The sequence below is a fragment of the Rutilus rutilus genome (assembly GCF_951802725.1).
Source record: "Rutilus rutilus genome assembly, chromosome: 25".
NCBI classification, from domain to species: domain Eukaryota; kingdom Metazoa; phylum Chordata; class Actinopteri; order Cypriniformes; family Leuciscidae; genus Rutilus; species Rutilus rutilus.
Genome location: NC_140229.1, coordinates 8,845,473 through 8,868,050, shown reverse-complemented (window position 1 = coordinate 8,868,050; position 22,578 = coordinate 8,845,473). Strand labels below are relative to the sequence as shown.

The 22,578-nt window shown below is 39.3% G+C and overlaps 3 protein-coding genes across 6 annotated transcripts; 2 read left to right on the top strand and 1 right to left on the bottom strand.

Annotated features, from left to right (window-relative positions):
- Positions 1-533: 533 nt before the first annotated feature.
- On the top strand, positions 534-4,671 carry LOC311285351 (dnaJ homolog subfamily B member 13-like). Its single transcript, XM_084400964.1, has 8 exons — positions 534-1,244; positions 1,399-1,502; positions 2,010-2,171; positions 2,324-2,481; positions 2,558-2,671; positions 2,763-2,876; positions 3,126-3,202; positions 3,314-4,671. Exons 1-8 carry the CDS (start codon positions 1,177-1,179, stop codon positions 3,483-3,485), a joined length of 969 nt encoding a protein of 322 aa, XP_084257090.1. The 5' UTR covers positions 534-1,176; the 3' UTR covers positions 3,486-4,671.
- A 5,977-nt stretch (positions 4,672-10,648) lies between these two features.
- mrpl48 (mitochondrial ribosomal protein L48) lies at positions 10,649-14,795 on the bottom strand. Of its 2 annotated transcripts, none has more exons than XM_084400741.1 (9): positions 14,674-14,795; positions 12,933-13,108; positions 12,697-12,749; positions 12,492-12,523; positions 11,660-11,742; positions 11,409-11,578; positions 11,118-11,220; positions 10,910-10,999; positions 10,649-10,772 (listed from the first exon to the last, which is right to left on the bottom strand). In XM_084400741.1, the coding sequence occupies exons 2-9, from the start codon at positions 12,951-12,953 to the stop codon at positions 10,695-10,697; spliced, it is 630 nt and encodes a 209-aa protein (XP_084256867.1). In that variant the 5' UTR covers positions 12,954-13,108; positions 14,674-14,795; the 3' UTR covers positions 10,649-10,694. The 2 variants fall into 2 exon arrangements, with proteins under 2 accessions (XP_084256867.1, XP_084256868.1); XM_084400742.1 differs by having other exon boundaries at positions 12,933-13,105; positions 14,674-14,777.
- rab6a (RAB6A, member RAS oncogene family) lies at positions 13,813-22,500 on the top strand. Of its 3 annotated transcripts, none has more exons than XM_084400738.1 (8): positions 13,813-14,114; positions 15,328-15,386; positions 15,527-15,580; positions 18,223-18,328; positions 19,439-19,550; positions 19,930-20,023; positions 20,979-21,045; positions 21,205-22,500. In XM_084400738.1, the coding sequence occupies exons 1-8, from the start codon at positions 14,045-14,047 to the stop codon at positions 21,267-21,269; spliced, it is 627 nt and encodes a 208-aa protein (XP_084256864.1). In that variant the 5' UTR covers positions 13,813-14,044; the 3' UTR covers positions 21,270-22,500. The 3 variants fall into 3 exon arrangements, with proteins under 3 accessions (XP_084256864.1, XP_084256865.1, XP_084256863.1); XM_084400739.1 differs by lacking the exon at positions 18,223-18,328 and adding an exon at positions 17,950-18,055 and having other exon boundaries at positions 13,880-14,114; XM_084400737.1 differs by having other exon boundaries at positions 13,890-14,114; positions 17,950-18,328.
- Positions 22,501-22,578: the final 78 nt, after the last annotated feature.

Sequence of the window (22,578 nt, the reverse complement as noted above, 5' to 3'; positions counted from 1 at the left end):
GAAAGAAGACCCGGAGTCAGAATTGTAAAAAATTGAAGAAAAGTTTTACTGAATATAGTTTGCAGTTTCATCAGCAGAAGTCAGCTTCAAGACTCACACAGGAGTTCGTAGGCCGACCCACTTACAGTTACAAGTTACAGCAGTTATACCATTTCCAAGGTCTAAGCTACGTCATTGCTTACAGGTTGAATAATTCACATTGGCTAAGAAATAGATAAACATAGTAATTTTCCACACATATAGATAGACTGAAGCAAATCTCCATAGATTATGGAGCTGACACTCGGACCCTGAAGTTAGGCACGCCGTGACCTTCCAGATCGCAGATTTGGGTTGCTGGGTGACAGCATGTCTCGAACAACAACTCAGTCAATCTCCTACAATGCTAGTGGTTCCTTAACCTGTAAGCAAGAAGACTAACACACACCGACACACACCAAATCCAAGGTTGGATTTGGCCAGGCTCTAACTATAATCAGGAATCTCGTCTCAAAACATCAAGATAACAAGTTCTTTCTCTCAGGATAGGACACTTTAGTCTAAATGGAAAGTATAGGCTTTAAATGACAAATGGTCCTTTAAACTATAGACTTCAATGACCCCTATATGTTTTAACACGTTTAAGACCTTTCTCAAACACAAAACCAGTCCCTATTTCATTTCTGTAGCTGGGATAAATAGGCAAGCATTGTTACTGCATTCAGATATCAAATACTGACATTAAAGAATACATGAAAATAACATTTCAGTAATCACACTGGTAACTTCTATAACGAAGTAAAATCTCCAGAGAAGTCATCCAACTCATTAGATATTTAGAACAAAAAAAATATTGATTAATACCTTAATTATAATCACTTATTACATATACATTGAAGCAGCAGTGGATTCCAATCCACCCCCTTCAGATGAGAGTTGAAATTCATCCTCAATGTGACTGCTGTAATGTTGTTGACAGTATCAGAATATTTTTAATCTCTGGGATTAAATAATTCAGCAGCTGAAAGACGGCATTACCCAGAATTCCGTTCTCTGCTTCCATAACAACCTCCTTTGACAACAGTAAACTAATGTTCATTCCTACTGACTAAACCCCGGTTTGCATTTGTGCCCTGATACGTTTATAGTGTAAATATTAGAAACATACATTAGGAGAGTTAGATAAACAGTTGGGCGATGGGCAGAGACTATTACGCTATTTTGGAAATAAACCGAAACGCCACTGATGCTGACATAAAGAAGGCGTAAGTTACGTTTTGTTTAATTTCTAAGTAGATTTGTAAATATAACGTTATATAAATTCAATTAAAAGCAGATAAACTAGTCAACAATGTGGTTTACGTTCATTTTGAGGAATCATTTGCTAGCAGCAGATTGTTTTTATTCCGGTATAATCAGGTATCGGCGGCTCGCGCTGAAGCATCATCCGCGCAGCAGCAGCCACGCGCGCTCCGCCGAACGCTTCACATTGCTCGCGGAGGCGTTTGACGTGCTGAGCGACCGTGAGATCACTATACAAACTCATATACATCCACAAAATACAAAAAACACCTTGCAGCAGCACTTGAGTATTCGACATAACGTTATTAAACGTTTTTTATATTACATTACAACTATTTTGCGACGTGTCTCCCAGCTGTATTTTAAGGTTTTGGTTCCCAGAAAGTTCTGGCAGGCTAGTTTATATTTATAAGAATACAACCTAAAAATAACATTTAGAGAACGTCATGTATCACACAAAAACTGCAATGTTTGTTTGTTATAAAAAAAAAAAAAAAAAAAAAAAAAGAACGTTCATACAACGTTAAGCTTTGGCTCCCAAACATAACCAAAATGGAACCATCCACTAACGTGTGGGCAATGTTCTGCTTTTGCTGGGATGTACACTATTTCATACTACTATGCTACTGTCACTGTATTGTGTAAGGAAAACAGCACATAGTACACAGTTCAGGCCTCAATTTGTTGTTTCCTGGTAAGTTGGTGATGGCTTTTCTCATGCAATGCAGCTCATAAAAAGGCCACTTATGATAAGTTTGGAGAGGAGGGTTTAAAAGGAGGAATCCCATCTGAGCTGGGAGCGAATGGCGCCTGGTCATCAGGATATGTCTACCATGGAAATGCAGATGAAACATTCCGACAGTTTTTCGGAGGAGATAATCCTTTTGCAGGTAATTTTTATAGTATGATTTTAATTATTTTTTTTGTATGATTTTAATTGACATTTTAAAAGACAAGCTGGTTCAATCAATGTTCATAATGCCATGGTGTTTTGAAGAACCCAAGCTCTGATTAGTAATATCTGCTAACTCATTCTCCATAGATTTCTTCACTGGTAACGGCAGTGAGGTCAACACAGCTTTTCAGAGCTTGCGTGGGCAAAAAGAAAAGTTACAGGATCCATCAATAGAGAGAGACCTTCATCTTGCATTGGAGGACCTTTATTATGGATGCACTAAAAAAATTAAGATATCCCGTAGGGTAAGTTCTGCAGACAAGGGTAAAGATAAAATAGACATATGGACTCATGAGAAATTAATTCCATAAATTGATACAGGTCATGAATGAGGATGGACACACATCCAGCATCAGAGACAAAATTTTAACCTTCACTGTAAAAGCAGGATGGAACGAAGGGACACAGATCACGTTTCCAAAAGAGGGAGACCAGGCATGACAGAACACATTTTTATCACAATTTTGTTTTGTCGTGGTTGTAAATAGATCTTGGTCATAACAGAATTTAATCTTTTTCTCCACAGGGACCAAACAACATCCCAGCAGATATTGTCTTCATCATACGCCAAAAGCATCACCCACGCTTTGTCCGCCAAAATGATGATTTGTACTACACAGCAAATATTTCACTTGAGAAGGTGAGAAACATTTGTTTTAGCATATTTCAGCAGATTTAAATATACGTTTTCACACTCTAACAGATCATGACCAGAGAGGCGTATCATCTTTTCCGTCAAGTTTTCATGCTGAATATGTGATGGGGTCTCAATTGGACCAACATGTTAAAAATGAATAGTTTCACTCTAAATGTAAAATTTTTAAATTGAATTGTCAGTTTAAGTTTCATAAATCTAACTTTATGTCTTTGAATATATGTAACTCTACAGGCTTTGACTGGTTTCTCAGTAGAAGTTGAGACACTAGATGGCAGGCTTCTCAACATCCCTATTAATGACATTGTGCAGTGAGTAAAACATTTATCTTTTTTAACAAGCACATTTATATGTTACTCAGCAGAACTTCTGAACAAAGTTCATATTTAAGACAGTTTCGTTTTAATTTCTTTGCACTACAGCCCTCAGTACACCAACGTTGTGACCGGGGAGGGAATGCCACTAGCCAACAACCCATCCAAGAGAGGCGACCTGATCATTCGCTTCGTTACACATTTTCCAGAGAAGCTCTCGGCTGAAAAGAAACAGCTTCTAAAACAAGCCCTTTCATCAAAACTAATCCAGACTTCTTAATCTCCTCAGACGCAAAACGATGCTGCCTGCGGGTAAAATCGATTTTAATTCATGGAAATTCCGCTGCTATTTTGTAGAAATTAGGAGAGTAGCTTTTTTTAGTAGCCAAAATGTCGCTGTCTAGGTAACGTAGGGGAACTCCCACTGCAGTGCCAACGCCCCAGGTTAATTAAGTGCAAATTAAGTGCAAATTAAGAAAGATCACGGCTTCAGTCAACATGTAGGCCTATTTTAAAATAAACTAATATGTAGATTGTGTAAAAAATTTAAATGTTGTGCTTTTATTTTTTAGTTAAAAATTAGTTAAAAATAAAACAAAATAATCTGTAATACCATACATTAGCCACTAGATGTCTGTATAGCCCTTTACATAAATATATATTCAGGCTTGTGTTTTTTTTTTTATATTTTGCAAATATTGTACACTGGACCAAATTCTTAATAAATAAAAGTTTTTAAAAAAAAAAATTATTTCTTCTTGCTTGACTTTATTTATACACGTGACCTTGAAGTAATCCAAAAGTAATCAGTTGCATTACTTTCATATTATAGTACTTGGATTACATTACTGAATCCTTTTTTTATGAAGTAATTTGTAACTGTAACGGAATACATTTTTAAAGTAACCCTCCCAAGCCTGAACATACCTCCGATGAAGTGGTCGCTGCAGACACGGGCATTGGGGACTTTAAGCAAAAGCTGCGAATGGAACGGCTACGGCGACCAGAAGTATGCTGTCACACCGCCATAGCCAAGAACGTAAAAATCACTAAGCAAACGTAAACAGGACAGCGCAACACGGCACTAATTCATAGTCATTTAAAAAAGCAAGAGAAGGATTGTTTTTGGCATTAAATGACAATCTTTTGTCAGAAGAGGAGTTTTTACTATTGTATGGTGTAAATAAGTCTAAAAACCTAGATTTACCGTGTAAGCAATACTTGCCTTTTAACCTTGAGTACATGGAGGAAGACGAATGCTTAAATTAATTTCGTGTTTTAAAAAATCGTTAGAATTAGCTTAAGTTTAAAACAATGTAACACAAATTACATAAAAGACTAGTGGTACAATCATAAACTGATGCAATTACAGTGTCATATGCCATAAAACGATACTCGGTTACTAACGTAACCTCGGTTCTCTCTAGAAGAGGGAACGAGTATTGCGTAAGTTAGCTTACGCTACGGTAAAGTCATCTTTTCTCGAGATATGAAGCCAAAAAATTATCCTTAATTTTTTTATATATTGTCAACGCAGTGCAGCAGCTAAGAGCGGGCTATCTAGCGCGCTCATTGGCTGCTCCGCAGCGACTGCAGCAGCCTACCACTGAGCCTGGCGTGACATCGTGACGCCCTCACGCGTCATAGCCCGCCAAAATGGGAGTGGCTTAGCGTATTTAAGGAAGGGCTCGGGGGCTGCTAACCTGCTTTTTGTCGACTGAAGCGAAGTGAGCTCGTGGCGTGAGCACGGCGGGTTACGCAATACTCGTTCCCTCTTCTAGAGAGAACCGAGGTTACGTTAGTAACAGAGTATCGTTCTCTTACGAGAGGTTCTCTCATATTGCGTAAGTTAGCTTACACTACGGGAACCCCTTGTCAATGCCGTGCGCGCCTAGCATCCACTACATGAGTCCTAGGTGAAACCCGGGGAACACAGAAAAGTGGGAATCAGGCGGCCAACAGAGTGGGCCAGCACATGTTCATAAGCACACAGTAGGGAGTGTAGAGCGGCTCGGCCGGTCTATACTGACTTAACACAACCCTTTATAGTGCAGCTCAACCAGGAGAGCTAAATCGAGTAAAGTGGCCCGCGCACCATGAATCTGGGCAGGGCACACACACGACTTAGACTGATAGAAGTTTAGCCTGCAGGGCGGGAACTTCCAGGTTGTAAAACCTAACAAATGTAGAGGGGGAGGCCCAGCCTGCCGCCGTACAAATGTCATGAATGGAAATCCCGCTGGACCAAGCCCACGATGAGGCCATGCCTCTGGTGGAATGAGCCCTGATGCCCAAAGGGCACTGCAGGTTTTTAGACGCATAAGCTGCTGCAATAGCGTCCACTATCCATCTGGACAGGCTGTGTTTCGAGGCGGCGAGACCTTTGGTGCGCCCTCCAAACGAAACGCAAAGCTACTCCGAGCACCTGATAGCGGTGGAGCGCGTGATGTAATTTCTCAGTGCTCTGACAGGGCAGATGAGGTTACTATCGACCTCGCTGCCGGATGCCGGCAGGGCTGAGAGGGAAATGACCTGCGCTCTGAAAAGAGAGCTCATCACTTTGGGGACATAACCATGCCTCGGTTTGAGAATGACTTTAGAGTCATTAGGTCCGAACTCGAGACACGCGGCGTTAACTGATAACGCGTGTAAGTCCACCCACACGTTTGACTGATGACAGGGCTATCAGAAAAAAAACGGTTTTGAGCGTGAGGTATTTCAAATCCACAGTTTCTAGAGGTTCGAAGGGATGAGCTTTCAGGGCCTCCAGGACCAGAGAAAGATCCCAAAGAGGAACCGATGGGGGCCGCGGGGGATTCATCCTCCTGGCTCCTCTGAGGAAGCGGATGATGAACTCGTTTCGGCGAACGCTGCAATGGCCGCAACATATACTTTGAGCGTGGAGGGGGACCTGCCCATGTTCAGTAGCTCTTAAAGGAAGCAAAGCACCCACGAAACCCCACACGTTTGTGGGTCTACATTTTTGACAGTGCACCATTTGTTAAACACAGACCATTTAGACGCATAGAGCCATCTCGAAGAGGGAGCTCTAGACTGCGTGATCGTGTTCACGACCCCTTTTGGCAAGTAAACGGGTATCCGTTGATTATCCACGCATGCAGAGACCAGCGCTCTGGATGAGGATGCCAGATCGAACCGCGGGCTTAAGAGAAAAGGTCTCTTCTCACCGGGATCGGCCATGGGGCTGACTCTGCCAGCCGCATTAACTCTGGGAACCACGTTTGGTTCTCCCAGCGCGGGGCTATAAGGAGCACCGAGTGGCGCGTCTCCCTGATTCTCCCGATGACCTGTGGCAACAGTGAGATTGGGGGGAAGGCATACAGCGGGTCGCTGGGCCAGGCTTGGGCCAGCGCATCCTCGCTCTTGAAAAGAACCTTGGGCAGTGAGCGTTGTCTTTTGACGCAAAGAGGTCGACTTTCGCTTTGCCGAAAAGGCGCCACAGAAGCTGGACTGTCTGGGGATGCAGAGACCACTCCCCCGGGGGAACATTGTCTCTGGACAGTCTGTCTGGACCATCGTTCAGGTGACCGGGCACGTGCGCTGCTCTCAGCGAGCGCAGTGAGTGCTGAGCCCAAACGAGGAGGCGTCCCGCCAGGGCGCAAAGAATCTTGGATCTGACACCGCCCTGGCGGTTCACATAGGACACCACTGACATATTGTCCATGCGGACCAGTACGTGGTGGTCCCGCAGGTATGGGAGGAAGTGTTTCAGCGGTCGAGAATGGTCGCTGTCATACCTATGACCGGTCTGCCCTCGAAAAGAGCGCCCCAACCTAGGTTGGAAGCGTCCGTCGAGATCACCTTTCGGTATGAGACGGCTCCCATTGTCACTACCAACTGGTACCATTCGGCCGCTATCCAGGGCTGCAGAGCTGAAATGCAGCTCTGAGTCACTCTGATTCGCGAGCCGCCGGCAGCCCAGGCTCGGTGAGGCACTCGAGTGTTCAGCCAGCGTTGTAGAGGGCGCATATCGCAGTAGACCCAGCTGGAGTACTGCTGCAGCTGGAGCCATATAGCCCAACATTCTCTGAAATGTTTTCAGAGGAGCAACGCTGCCCTTCTGCAAAGACGCGGCCAGATGCCGAACACGGCGCGCGCGCTGTGTCGACAAGCGGGCCGCCATAGCCACCGAGTCCAGCTCTATTCCCAGAAGAGAGGTTGACTGATGGGGCAGCAATGAACTCTTGGTCCAGTTGACTGTGAGACCCAGGCTTTCCAGATGGCTGAGAAGCACTGTTCTGTGAGATATGAGTTCTATCTCCGATTGTGCTAAAATCAGCTAATCGTCCAAATAGTTCAAAATTCGCATAAACTGACTTCTCAGGGGAGCGAAGGCCGCATCCATGCACTTCGTGAATGTTACGGGGTGCTAAAGACAGGCCGAACGGCAGGACGGTGTATTGATATACCTGACTGTCGAAGGCGAATCTCAAGAATGGCCTGTGACGGGGTATAATCTGAATCTGAAAGTATGCGTCTTTCAGATCGAGAGAAATAAACCAGTCCCTCGGGCGAATTTGCGCGAGAATTTGCCTGGTTGTGAACATTTTGAACGTTCACCTCATGAGAGCTTTGTTCAAATATCTCAGATCTAAGATAGGTCTGAGAGCTCCGTCCTTCTTGGGCACGAGGAAGTAACGGCTGTAATAGCCTGAAACATTTGAAACAACGCCTCGTAGGAAATTTCTCTTTTAGAAGAAGCGAGAGTGTGTGTCGCAGCGGCTTCCTCAGGCGCTGTCCTCTGCTTGCTCTGTCGCTTGCTTCGACGGCAGCTTCTCTCATTGAAGCCTCATTGGGCGTGACGTCACGCCAGGCTCAGTGGTAGGCTGCTGCAGTTGCTGCGGAGCAGCCAATGAGCGCGCTAGATAGCCCGATCTAGGTCTGCTAGCTGCTGCACTGCGTTGACAATATATAAAAAATTAAGGATAATTTTTTGGCTTCATATCTCGAGAAAAGATGACTTTACCGTAGCGTAAGCTAACTTACGCAATACGAGAGAACCTCTCGTAAGAGAACATAACATTTATTTACCTAATCTCTCACGTTGTAGCAAATCAGCTGTTCTCCCGTAGTAGACAGTAGACCGTTACAGTAGAACGTCGCAAAGTAGCAGTTAAATTTGCGCATGCGCAATACAACGCCAGAATGCTGTTGCCGTTCCACCCATAGACAGTATATTAACGGTTCCACCAGAGGCTGTTAACAGACTCTGCTCAGAGAATGGCTCTGCTCTGCTCCTCCCGACCGCAGACGTAACTTACGTTAAAAATCCACTTTTTACGGCGTTGTTCTGTGAGCTTTTTACATTTCTCACCTTTATGAGTGACAATATTCGGTACTCTATAAAACCCTTTCCCTTTTCTCGATTAGAACGATTGGAGCAGCCGTAAACTACACAAAACATTGGCATTTTTTCAGACGGGAGTTATTCAGCTATTTCACTTCCTGCCCTCCATCTGAATTTTGCACTCTCGCGATGCAGCAGCGTGACGTCACGTGAAACCAACCTATTCTGGGTAATGCCGTCTTTCATGAAACAGCTGCTGAATTATTTAATCCCAGAGATTGAAAATATTCTGATACTGTCAACAACATTACAGCAGTCACACTGAGGATGAATTTCAACTCTCCTCATTCTCCAGTGCATTCACATCAACTTTTTAAGGTGCTATAAGCAATCTCACGCGTTTTTTAGGCCAAAACATTTTTTTTTCACATACCGCAAACATCTCCTCACTATTCGCTAGCTGCCTGTCCCCTGAACACACTGTAAAAAAACGCGGTCTCTGCAGACAGCCCACGCTCCACAAACTGCAGCAAAAACAAACTGAGCAACAAACCATAGACAGTATATAAACTGGACACAGCGACCCCATAGGTTTCAACGGAGAAAAGTGAAGCACATTAGAAGCACTCACTTCCTGATGGCTGAGCGTACTGCGCAGACTCAAACTGAGCTTGACGACGTAGATGTGACGTGAGCAGCCTGTCTGACATTTGTAAGTCTTCTAGTAGCTGTGCCAAGCGAAATCTGAATCAATCCCATCCGAATCTTGCAGAAACGGAGAGCATGAGTAGGAGCTGTCCATGAGCTAGGAGCAGGAGCAACTTTATGACTCTCTATGGGCTTCTCCCTTGACTTTATGCCTCCACGTCCCCCCGATTGACTGCGAGCTTCTCCTCCTGTCTATACGGTAATTTCCAGAGTCGCGTGGTTATGACGCAATCGTTAGCCTACTTTTACAAAAACTGTTTTTACGGGGCCATAACGTAAGATACAATGTAATGGAGCCTTTTATACACTGTCGTGTTTCTTTAGAAATAAACAATGGACAAATGGAGTCTTTAAACACCTCAGATGTAAAGTTATTCGCTGTCAAATTGACGCCAAAATGAATGGGAGTCAATGGGATGCTAACAGCAGGTGAAGGCTTGTTAGCCTATGGCGGCTCCCGGGGGTGGTACGGAATTCCAGCGCTGGATTGACCCCCTGCAACAAACAGAGCGACACGCAGCACGAAACATAAACTGTTCCAGCCAATAACCGACAAGAATGATTTGGGGTGGGGTTTGAGGGGTTAGTGCTCGGATGAGGAGAAGGGAGGGTCTAGCTAGCCTCCGTTTTGTTTGATAATAATTCAAACATCAACAAGAGGTTACGCCAACCGAGATCGCTTATAGCACCTTTAAAGTCCGTGTGAACCGGAAGTTGCAAATTACTTTTCTTCAGTGTTGTGACGTATTTCCAAGTGAAACGGAATATTGAACAGAGGGCAGGGTTTTAGTGTCAGCGCTCCTCCTCTCCATCTCTGCTCATAGCAGACTAGCGGTTTGAGGGGAGTGGTTAAGCATTTTTCAACCCAAGTCATCAAGCCTATGTCATCAGAAAAGGAACGCCATTTCAGACCGGAAGTAACTTTTCAGACTTTGATTAAAGATTACGACGGCAAACAATTTTTTTCTGTTATGCCATTTTTTTACTTTTACACTGAATGTTTGCTGCTTCAATCCAGATGAGCAGACTATTGACTGTATAGGGTAAATTTAGTATAGAGTGTGAAAATTGTACAGCTGTGGTATTTGTGTGAATTCTGTATAGAAGATGTGTAGATTTTTGATACGGCGTGTGGAGTTTGTAAGAGGTAAAGGAATTTCAATGGGGTGTGAATTTATTTCTAAAATTGTATGATGTTTTTGTTCAGTTATTATTACACAATACTTTTTCTGACCTTTTTTAATCTTGCCCCTGGCCCTGACAAATAACCCTAATTACAAAAAAAGACTAAAACTAACACTAAAACTAATAAAAACTAAACTGAATTTGAAAACAAAAAGTCAAAACGAAATAAAAATAAAAAATACTGAAAAATGCAAAACTATAATAACCCTGCACAGCACACACCAGGTAGAAAATGTCTGTCATGGAAAAACACACTATTTAATTTGAAAAACATTTAAAAATAATACATTAATTATTAATTTTTGCAATAAGCCCCTCAAGCTCAGGTCTTGTTTTGAACCGGGCTTGATAATCTGCTTCGTTGTGCTGAAAAAAAGAAAACACACACACACACACACACAAATGAAGCCCATAACAGTTGATAGTAGTTTCATAAATGCAGCCAGACATATTAATATAAGAGCAGTATCAATGTCAATGATTATGAAGTGTAATTCTCTAACCTGCTTTACACAGAGTTGCACTCCCTCAGGCTGGTTCTTCAGAAGAACTTCCGCAAGAATAGGAAAAAGTGTTGCCTTCATTTCACTGATCTAAATGCACATCACCAATAAATCAGTTATAGGCTACAGGACACCTATCATAATTACATGCAATCATAAAATTAGATAATTTATTCATACAACCAATCACATGTTGCATTCACTCTACCTGAACAACACGCTCATGGGTTTTCAGGACTCCATCTACATACATCTTTGTGCCTTGCTCCTGCATCACCATGACCTCTGTGCTTTTCGTAGGCAGGGCAAAGCTTTAAAACACAAATAAGAGAGAATTATTTTCACTGTTACCTTACAATAATTCACAGAATGTTAATCATGACACATTTTATATTAAAACCAACATGATTTTGAGAATAGCTTATGTCTTGGTTTGTGTGCAAAGTGATTTTTAAACATAACAGTATAATATATAATAAAATATCTCTCTCTTTCCCACCATTCATCGACTTTGATGTCCAAGTGACTGCAGAGATTGTGGATGTACTGGGAATAATGTTCCACTAGAGTCATGTCATAACCGGAAACACACACATTAAGCACGCCAAACTCCGTGGCTGTCGCTGCTTTGATCTGCTTTGCCTGAATTTTGTCCTTCTTCTTCTTTGGCTGAATGAAAATAATTTAGCATATTCTATTAACTGGCAGTGAAAACTTTTTATACTGATGATGTACAAAACTAGGTCTTACCGATGCTTTTGGAAGAAGATGTCTGTATCTTCCGATACCATGTGTGGGCATTGATCTATACTGTCTGTTAGTCAGCAAAACACCTGGTTAGACACATTAAACAAAAAAAAAAAACATTTGATTACTGTAAGTTAACAATTATATTTGAACACTGGTGTGTAATAAAAAAAAAAAGAATGCTTATGATTATTATGATTATTTTTTTATGATCTATGATTACTCTTTTCAAAAATATTTTCCATTTATCAATCAATTTATGAATCTAAATGATCCATTATATATTTTCATGTCATATACTCATATTCATCTATTCTATTCAGAAATTGAGTTCAACTCCGCTCTGAAAATGTACGTCTAAATTTTGTTGCCACTTCTCCAAAGGTTGAGACATGCTACTTTATCCCCTTCCATCTGCGAAGTCTGAAATCCTGTATTATATCAAATGTAGCATGAGTTTGTTTTCTTACTTGGAATTAAAGTACAGTGAGTATTATCATAAGGACTAGTCATGATGAAAATGCTTATTTGTTAAAACCACAATGTTTAGTTAGTTACTCTTGCAGAATATAATACCATGAGGCCAGAGCTGATTCTTAGAAAGGATATTTTTGACATGATTAATGTGTACCCATTCCTTATCTGATCTGATCAGACTGGTTGTTACTTTGTCTTTACAACTAAAAGCTGATTATTACTTACACATTTATTTAACCATTCATTGTTTTAATTATTAATTTTATTCTTCACTTATTATCATTTTTATTCATGACTGCATCAAACACACATACATAAATGAAAATTAAACAGAGAACAACAGACTTATTGCTCTTACCCAAAGGCATCTGTGCAGTTAACAGTTGACTTCTGTGACATTAAGAGAAAAGTCAATGATCAGTTTTAATAATATACCACTAATATATATATATATATATATATATATATATATATATATATATATATATATATATATATATATATGTGTGTGTGTGTGTGTGTGTGTGTGTGTGTGTGTGTGTGTGTGTGTGTGTGTCACTTACTGGACCGATGATGCTGCACACACCAGCGCCCGTGTGTTCTGAAGAAGAAAAACCTGATGCAAAAGAATGACACAAACCAAAAGCGTAAATAAATTATGTTTGGAAAATACTGAAATCATTCATGTAAATGTACACAACTCAGTTCTGCTCTTCCTCTACGACCTTGGCATGTCAACAACATACATACATTACTGCAACAAACTGACAATTAATATGTCATTCTCTAAATACTTCACCTTATTCAGGAAATTGTTCATTGTTTCACGTTGATATATGAATCCTTTAATAACGTTTTAAAACAAGCAGTCAAACGCGTAAAATATCATTCAGGTAAGCGCATGTACTGCGCCCGATCTTCTTCACGGATTCCAGCAGGATGAATTTACGCTCGTTCGGCACATTGCTGCCCCTGCTGGAACAAAAGCGTCACACGTGGGACTAGTTTTCAGATTGATGCTGGTTTTGTCATGTCACATGCAGTTAAAAGGTTAAAATCAGCTTGATTTATTTAGTTTAGCATTCAGAAGTTATCATTAGGCTTAGAAAACATTATAAAATACTAATTTGAAAATAATAAATATAAAAAATATCACTTTGAAAGACAGCATTCACAAAACTGTTCTACACTAGCTATTGAAATAATCATAAATAACCACTGGCACAGAAAGTAAGCACTACTGTAATATACCCCCATTTAAATATCATTGTATAAAGTATTAGAATATTTAATTCTGGAAGAGTCTCCCTGTTCACAGTTCAAGGGTTAACGGAATGCAATGATGCAGGGGGAATGTGACGTGGCGCCGGTGGCGCTTACAGAGCTCAATCTAACTTGTATGGAGTCCCGCCTTGTTTCTACAGACAACATTCCGGATACCGCTCGTTTGCTCAATCACTATAACATTTTCCACTAGTAAAAAAATACGTTTAAACATATTTGTTCATATTTGAATATTGATGCGAATGAAGCCTGCTTAATTTATATTTAATTATGTAAAGACGTCGCAGGAAATGCAATACTCAAATGATCTACATTATATATTAAATGATATTGATATTGAGATAATATTTGAATACTTTACCTAATTTAGTATACTAATATGTCATCATCAATTTGACCGAACCCTGTGACGCATGCTATTGTATTCTCTCTAACTCTATAGGCTGAGCTCAGCTGTCAATCACGTCTCTGTGAGTATCATGCTAGGTTGCGGCGCAGAACGGGGCCTGAATAGGCGGCTGAGAGTCTCAAACTGAACCGAATAACCGCTTTATTTTCTTGTTTAGAGCAATCTGAAAGTTATAGCAACACATTAACACCCACAGTAGACCCAGCGGAACCGGCAGCATGTCTGCAGCAGGAGATTTCGGCAACCCGCTCCGCAAATTCAAGCTGGTGTTTCTGGGAGAACAGAGCGGTGAGTTCCGAACCGAACCGTTCATACTGGTCCTGCCTCTCTTTCTTTATGTGTGTGTTTTTGAGTTTGGATGCTAGATAGATATCTAAATGGAAAATGTATAAATACATGTATGTGTGCTGAAATATGTCTTAGTTATACCTTGTTATATGCTCACAAATCCAGTAAAAGATGTCAAAGAACAACATGTATGATAGTGATTGCTTCAAATGTAACTTAATCACATCAGCCAAAACGGGGTTTTCTTGTAAGTTAATCTTTTAATATCGACAGTTTTGTGAGGGTTTGGTTTTGAGGGTTAAAGACTTAGGAAATTTCATCACCGCCAAATAAAACATACAACATTCATGAGATGCCATCATTAATTTCGGCTGTCTTGTCTGGACTTGCATTTCATATTAATTTCTCAGTATATTTTTGTCTGTCTCCCGTGTAAACATGAGAATATCATGTTTTGCTGACATGATGGGATTTTCTGGATCTTCTAGCTATTGAACACTCATATGTCTAAGCTTAGGAGAACTTGCATGTGTTCATAATATATAAACACCAGCATTACCTGAAGTCTCAGTGTGAAGATCCATTCCTCTTTCCGAAATATCTGGCCCTGACACAGGTGGTCTGTCAATCTCCAAAAAAAAAAAAAAAAAAATCACTGCTCCCAGAATTCAACAGCAGTTCAGGCCTATGCAAATCAGCAATCAGTATAAAGCATAAACAAGGGTCATGTGACATTATTTTGTAAGCATTAGTAAGACTATACCTGTGTACGATAGTTTGGCCTTTTCTTGGATTTCAAAAAAATTGAGTAGGAAAATAAACATAGCAAATGTTCAAACTATTTGCATATATTTACATAGACATGCATGGCTGATCATCTGATCTGAATCAGAAATGTATGTGCACAGGTTTATGCGTTCATGCACTTTAATGAAGACCTTTGCTTTAGGTCGTTTTTTTTTAAAAAGTTATGCTTCTGGAATGACTTTGTGAAATCTAATGTTAGCATGTCAGTGTCACCTGATAGATGGACACGCGTGAAATAGATTTAATTGTGTAACTGATTGGATCTTTTCCTTCTGCATTCAAGGAAAATGTATTGGCTTTGAAAGTGATGCATAAATGCCCTTTGTGAAGTTGTGATCTTTATGCCAGCTTTTGTTCAGAGATCTGTTTTGATGGTAACCATTTAATTTTTCATTTGGTTTTGCAGTGGGAAAGACATCACTGATTACCAGATTTATGTATGACAGTTTCGATAATACCTACCAGGTAAGTGAATCTTTTTCTGACTCATTGGCTAAGTTTAAACAGTGTTCCCATTTGTTTGGTTTCTATTTTGGATGTTTCTGATGAGTTGCATGGATAAGTGTCCCTTTCCTTAGTTTTGTTTTGTTGCTTTTCATTTTCAGGCGACAATAGGAATCGATTTCTTGTCGAAAACAATGTATCTTGAGGACAGAACAGTAAGTACTTTTTTTTTTTCTCTTTTTTTCTACCAATAAATGCACGTCTCTTTCAATGATTTGAAGGAATGAAATGCATGAAAATATAAATGCTGTGAAATTATTTTACCAGTGTTTAAATGACACAAACGTCTGGGATCCTTTTGATTAATGACTGAGGGATTTGATTGGATTTTTTTATAGCTTATATTGGCTTTATTGCTGTACAGTGTGTCGAATTTATTGTAGTTGATATAATGATTTTAATGTAATTGCAATTTCTTTTTAGTGTTGTAAGATCCATATTGTTAAATTGTTCATTTTCTTTCTTTATGGAAATTCTTATTATGATATTTTAATGTCTACAACTCAGATTTTTCTCTCCATATTGTGCAGCCCTAGTATTTTTATTTGCTTTGTTGAATGTTGATTCGAACGTTTAGTGAGATGTTGTCTGTAAGAGCCCAATATAAACCACCATGAGAAAATCCAGTGCCTCTCTCCACCTGGTGTGTCTATTGCTTCAGCCCCTTTCTCTCTCTTGCTCGCGCTCTCTCTCTCTCTCTAGTAATTTGTTCACATTTGTATGTTTCTTTCTGTGAAGAATTGTTCTTCTTGATTGGATTTGAGTGGGAATGTTTCACTCTGAAGATCTGCAGTCCTGATAACATAACCCATACCATAACCCTAGGGCCATTTAATTCCATTTAATTATTAATTTCAACTTAATTTTTTACATTTTTTCACCCTCAATTTGAATTTTTCTGGACTCTGATTTATTGGTTAAATGAAGTGTAATCAAAAAGCATGTCTAATTAATTAAAATCCTTGAAGCTTGAATTCAGCAACAATTAAAAGAAGTACTTAGTTAAAATAGATTTTAGTTTCCTGAATTCTATTTTAATAGTTTAATTAAATTGTATTAATCAAAAAGCATGTATATATCAATTGAATTTACAAAAATATAACAACTTTTTTTAACAAATTGTGTTTTCTGTATTTATGATTTAATACAAATTTATTATCAAAAACATTGGTAATCAAATGAAGTCATAAAAGATTAAGTTTATTTAATCTTTTAAAAATGTTTAATAATTGTATTAATTTAAGTTTTAAATGAATCATTTTGTTATTATTAGTCTTTATGCGGTGTAATATTCACTGACACTAGTCCATATAGCAATTTGACAGCACTACTTTTGATATAGTTGTGGTCAGAATTAATGGCACCACTGGTAAATATGATAAAAATGGCTGTAAAAAATAAATCTGCATTGTTTATCCTTCTGATCTTTCTGAATTTTTTTTTTTTGTTGTTGCAAAAATCTACCCATCTATCCAGCCACGGCCCATTATTTGCTAGAATTCATAATACCTGAACAAGATGTCCAGGACCACCAGCAAATAAATAGACCCACAACATGTAAGATCAAGCAGTATATTTAACCGAGGACAAGGGGTACTTTTTATCCCTGTTTGCACCAAACACATCTGGTGGGTTTGCTGCCAAAAAGCCCTTTTTGTTTGTTTCATCTGACCACAGAACCCTGTGCCGTTTGAAGATCCAGTCGTGTCTGACAACTGAATATGCTGGAGTTTATTTTTGGAGGAGCGAGGAGGATTTTTATTGAAACCCTCCCAAACAACACGTGGTGATGTAGGGGTTGTTTGATATATTTTTTTTAGGCTTTCTGACCCCCAAGACTCAACTAATCTCTGCAATTCTCCATCTGTGATCCTTGGAGAGTATTTGGCCACTCAAACTTTCCTCCTCTCCGTGCATTAAGACAGTATAGACACACGTCCTCTTCCTGGCAGATTCGTAACATCTTTAGTTGATTGGAACTACTTAATTATTGCCCTGATGGTCAAAATGGGGATTTTAGCCATTTAGACCCCCCATTTTCATTTACTTCAATGAAAGTTTAGATTTTTGCCAATTTTTTTAAATGAAAGATCAAAGGGATAAACAATGCAGATTTATTTTTTACAGCCATTTTTGATCATATTTACCAGGGGTGCCATTAATTCTGACCACAAGGGTATATTCATCCAAAGCCTGCCAAATTCCATGACGTTCCACTTTATATACAGTAAATTCTATTTTTAGAACTGGTTTTACTGGTTTTTCGCATTGTGTAAATCATAGGGCCCTATAAATCTACTAACGTGAGTCCATCTAAAGACCTTAAGCCGTTCCCCAACCCGAATCCTGAGCTTGAGAAATCTTTTCGATCCACTTTGCTTTTTCTTATTTCTTACATTTCATTCCACGCCTTTTTTTATTTATTTATTTTTTACCTTTTTCCCCCCTTTGAACTTTTAATTTCCCCTCTTTTTTCCCTATATTCCCCTCTTTTTCTTTTTTTTTTTTTTCTCCATTCACACAGATCAGGCTGCAGCTTTGGGACACAGCAGGACAGGAGCGTTTCCGTAGCCTCATTCCCAGTTACATCAGAGACTCTGCTGCTGCTGTTGTAGTTTACGACATCACAAGTAGGTATCTGAGACCCGCTCCACGTCCAGTTCCCCTCCTCTTACCTCTTCCTCTTCCCCTTTCTCCCCCTCTCTCTCTCTCTCTCTCTCTCTCTCTCTCTCTCTCTCTCTCTCTCTCTCTCTCTCTCTCTCTCTGCTGGAACTCTGGTGCTAAAATATTTGGTCAGGTGCGGCTGCAGCTGTGGGACACAGCAGGACAGGAGCGCTTCCGCAGTCTGATTCCCAGCTACATCCGGGACTCTACGGTTGCCGTGGTAGTCTTTGACATCACAAGTGAGTGTGGATCCTCGGCAGGAGAACTTAAGGAAGAGGAAAGCTGTCTGTCATCTCAACGCAGTCTCTTTTTTTTTTTTTTTTTTTCACATCCTTTGAGTTTTCTGTGATTTCATTATTTTTGTCTTCTTTCTTATTTGTGACCCTGGACCACAAAACCAGTCACATGGGTAAAACATGGGTTTTTAAATTGAGATTTATACATCATCTGAAAGTTGAATAAATAAGCTGTCCATTGATGTAAGGATAGGACAATATTTGGTCGTGATACAACTATTTGAAAATCTGGAATCTGAGGGAGCAAAAAAATCTAAACATTGAGAAAATTGCCTTTAAAGTTGTCCATTTATGTTCGCGATTGTGCTGCATTCACTCACAAAAATAAATGTTTTATATATTTACGGTAGGAAATTTACAAAATATCTTCATGGAACATGATCTTTACTTAATATCCTAATGATTTTTAGCATAAAAGAAAATTGGATAATTTTGACCCATGCAATGTATTGTTGGCGATTGCCACAAATATACCCGTGCGACTTGTGACTGGTTTTATGATCCAGGGTCACATTTGTAACTCGTTTTTTGCTTTGCATTTGCAATTCAGTGCTTAAAACTGGGTAGACACCTTTGTTATGGACTACATGCATATCTTTGCAATTAAAGGATAACAGGCCATGGACTAAACATTAAGCTCCTACGAATAACATTCACATAAAAGAATGATACATTTTTATTTACAACAGTAAAAATTTATATTCGCAAGATATATTTTTCTTTTTATGTTTGTTCATATAATAAAATAATTTAAATTATTTCTAAAAAAGAAAATATGCATTAATTCACCATTTTACAGACTAAAATGTAGATGAAAGATGATTTCTTTTTTTTTCTGCAGACCGAGTTCCTGTGACGCATTCATGAGCACAGAGTCGCTTCCAGCTTTAGAACTTCCTTTCTTTCTTTCCTCTTATTTTATCCTTGTGTTTTTTTCTACCTACCTGCGAGTTTTGTCTCTCCCTGTCTGTGATCCTGTGATTTTTTCCCCCCATAGACCCCTTAAGGCTCATCTTAAGTATTAACCCAGTGTCTCTGAAATCCCCTCGACAGATGTCAACTCGTTCCAGCAGACCACCAAATGGATCGATGATGTCCGAACAGAAAGGGGAAGTGATGTCATAATCATGCTGGTGGGAAACAAAACGGATCTTGCAGATAAACGGTTCGTTTAAATAGTTGCAACCTTTTAGGAACATTATGATGTAGTTTGTAAAATTTTATTTTAGTTTGCACAAATAAATTAAGCAGCATAACAGTTTCCACCTGATATTGTTATAAATAAATAAACAAACCAGCATATAAGAATGATTTCTGAAGGATCATGTGTATGGAAGGATCAAATAAATGCAGCCTTGGTGAGGATAAGTGACTTTCAAAAACATATAAAAATCATTCAGACCCCCAAAAATTGCGCAAACTAAAACTTAATGCTTAATTTTGGCTAATTATCTGTTGATTAGTCAGTCTGGCTGTTTTATCAAGTATTAAAGAAATCTATGGGCAAATAGTAATGATTCCATGTGTTTTTGTGCTCATTTCAGGCAAGTTTCTATCGAGGAAGGAGAAAGGAAAGCCAAAGAACTGAATGTAATGTTTATTGAAACTAGTGCTAAAGCCGGATACAACGTCAAACAGGTGAGTGTGACTGAGATCGGACTTGAATCAAAAGTAGAAATACGTGCTTTTAAAGGGATACCCCACTTTTTTTGGAAATAGGCTCATTTTACTGTTTAGTTTAGATCAACAGTTGAGTTTTACCATTTTCGAATCCATTCAGCCGATCTCTGGGTCTGGCGGTACCACTTTTAGCATAGCTTAGCATAGATCATTGAATCGGACAAGACCATTAGCATCTCTCTCAAAAAAATGACCAAAGAGTTTCGATATTTTTCCTATTTAAAACTTGACTCTTCTGTAGTTACATCGTGTACTAAGACCGACGGAAAATGTAAAATTGCGATTTTCTAGGCTGATATGGCTAGGAACTATACTCTCATTCCTGCGTAATAATCAAGAAACTTTGTTGCCGTACCATGAGTGCAGCAGGCGTAATGATATGACGCAGCGCCTGAAAATAGGTCTAATAGGTTAGACAAACTTAGTCCCGGTCACGTTGGAAGTTACCGAGCTGGGGACTATTTTCAGGCGCTGCGTCATATCATTACGCCATGGTACGAAAAAAAAATATCGAAACTCTTTGGTCATTTTTTTTAGAGAGATGCTAATGGTCTTGTCCGATTCAATGATCTATGCTAAGCTATGCTAAAAGTGGTACCGCCAGACCCGGAGATCGGCTGAATGGATTCGAAAACGGTAAAACTCAACTGTTTAACTCTGGGGGAGTTGTAAAATGAGCCTATTTCCAAAAAAATGTGGAGTATCCCTTTAATGATTGAGAATCAAACTCTGAATCACAAACTTTATTAAATGGTATTTGCATGATTATTCAAAAAGAGCATTACTGAACATTTCTCTCATAGTGGTGTCTTCAGAAGCATCCAGATGATTAAATATCCAACTTTTCTGAATGCAAACCATCTCAAACACACCCTGTTTTTCCTGATCCCGGTGTCGTGCTTGTCTCTTCCAGCTTTTCCGGCGTGTAGCAGCAGCTCTTCCTGGTATGGAGAGCACACAAGACAAGAGCAGAGAGGACAGTATCCTACACAAATATATGCATATTTATGTGATCGGGCTTTTCGCATTTGCAGTCGCTTTAGTACTTTATTGTCCACCTGAATAAGTGTTGCTGTGTAAATCCGCACAAAACGCACCACAAAAGCATCGTGTTTTTCCTTAATTCCCTTTTCCTTCAGTGATCGACATAAAATTGGAAAAGCCGCCAGAGCAGCCGGTCAACGAAGGCGGGTGTTCATGCTGAAGGCTTCAGTCGTCATTTCTGTGCCGTGTCTCTTATTGTCGTTCTTTCAAACGCTCTTAGTTGCACTCACAGCATCCCTCTGGATATTCTGCAGAAGCGGAGGAAGTAGAACACTACCCATCACCCTCGTCACCACTCACCCACTCAAATGACTTGGAAAGCACAACGTGGTTGTGTATGATGTTGCTTTTCTAATTGTTTCCGTTAATCGTACACCTTTTGTGGTTTTTTTTTTTTTTTTTTCACTTTCAAAACGCTTTATAAAGTGTTTTTTTTTTTGTCCATGTTTCGTTTTATGTGAAATAACACTTATATTACTGTAATCACGACATGAATAGGAGCAAAGCAAGATAAATAAATGAAAAAAACTATTAGGAGAAGGCTATCCAGATTTGAATGTGCGATGATTCTCTAAATGTCGTTCTATGATAACGGCGCAGAGATGGACGAGTGTCTAGGTTTCATCATATGTGGCTACAGCGCGTCGAATCTGTGACGCTGTTGATGTCTCTTCTTCAGAAGGAAGAAAGGAAAGTGTAAAAACAAATGTTTTTGGAGTTTTGTGAGGAACAAGTGCTGCTTTAGCTCTGTTGCTTCTCAAGCATTGCGCTTTTTTCTGCTTAATGTCATTTTATTTGATTTTCTTCCATCTTATTTTGAGCATTAGAAAGCCAATAGCTTAGTCAAAGAGAGATACAGTTATTGTAAAGAAATATGTATATTAAGGGAAGTATCAGATCCGATTTAACAGATAATATGCAGCCGTTGCCTTCAATGGTTTGTTTTATTGAGCTTCCACTGTTTTTTTTTATTTTATTAGCATTGTAAAGTTTGATTTATTTTAATAATGACACGCTAGATGTGGTTTGTTTTCTTTTTGATTTGTTGAATCAACCATGAACCCTAATATTTATTTGTAATGTCTTTTGTTTGGTTTTCATAATTCATAGATGGAGACGTTAAGATATTCTGGCTCAAAGCAGCTGCCACATTTGTTTTTAAATGTACAGTGATATTTTGTCCCCAGACTGATCTAAACGTTTCTAAGTTTTAGTGCATTTTGTGTATTTCTCTTGGGGTTGTTTTCTTGAAACTGTCTCATACATTTCAGATTGATTTTAACCAGTTTCGTCTGGCGGTGTTGCTTGACGCCAATACTCATTATTTGCACTGCTAAAATTGATCAGCATCTTTGAGACATCCCTAATAAAATCTTTATTTAGCAACAGTATGTATTTTTTGATTGATGGATAATGTATAACTCTGTAAATCAAGTTGGTAAATGTGCAGGGCAGGAAATTAAAAATAT

Excerpts from the sequence above, each read along its gene's own strand:
- LOC311285351 (XM_084400964.1), top strand. The coding sequence starts at position 1,177 with ATGGGCAGAGACTATTACGCTATTTTGGAAATAAACCGAAACGCCACT. Across the intron at positions 1,245-1,398 it reads GATGCTGACATAAAGAAGGC|GTATCGGCGGCTCGCGCTGA; the intron begins GTAAGTTACGTT and ends CGGTATAATCAG. Across the intron at positions 2,672-2,762 it reads TTCCAAAAGAGGGAGACCAG|GGACCAAACAACATCCCAGC; the intron begins GCATGACAGAAC and ends TTTTCTCCACAG.
- mrpl48 (XM_084400741.1), bottom strand. The coding sequence starts at position 12,953 with ATGAACAATTTCCTGAATAAG. Across the intron at positions 11,579-11,659 it reads ATCTTCTTCCAAAAGCATCG|CCAAAGAAGAAGAAGGACAA; the intron begins GTAAGACCTAGT and ends ATTTTCATTCAG. Across the intron at positions 11,221-11,408 it reads GACATCAAAGTCGATGAATG|CTTTGCCCTGCCTACGAAAA; the intron begins GTGGGAAAGAGA and ends TGTGTTTTAAAG.
- rab6a (XM_084400737.1), top strand. The coding sequence starts at position 14,045 with ATGTCTGCAGCAGGAGATTTCGGCAACCCGCTCCGCAAATTCAAGCTG. Across the intron at positions 15,387-15,526 it reads GTTTCGATAATACCTACCAG|GCGACAATAGGAATCGATTT; the intron begins GTAAGTGAATCT and ends TTTCATTTTCAG. Across the intron at positions 21,046-21,204 it reads AGACAAGAGCAGAGAGGACA|TGATCGACATAAAATTGGAA; the intron begins GTATCCTACACA and ends CTTTTCCTTCAG.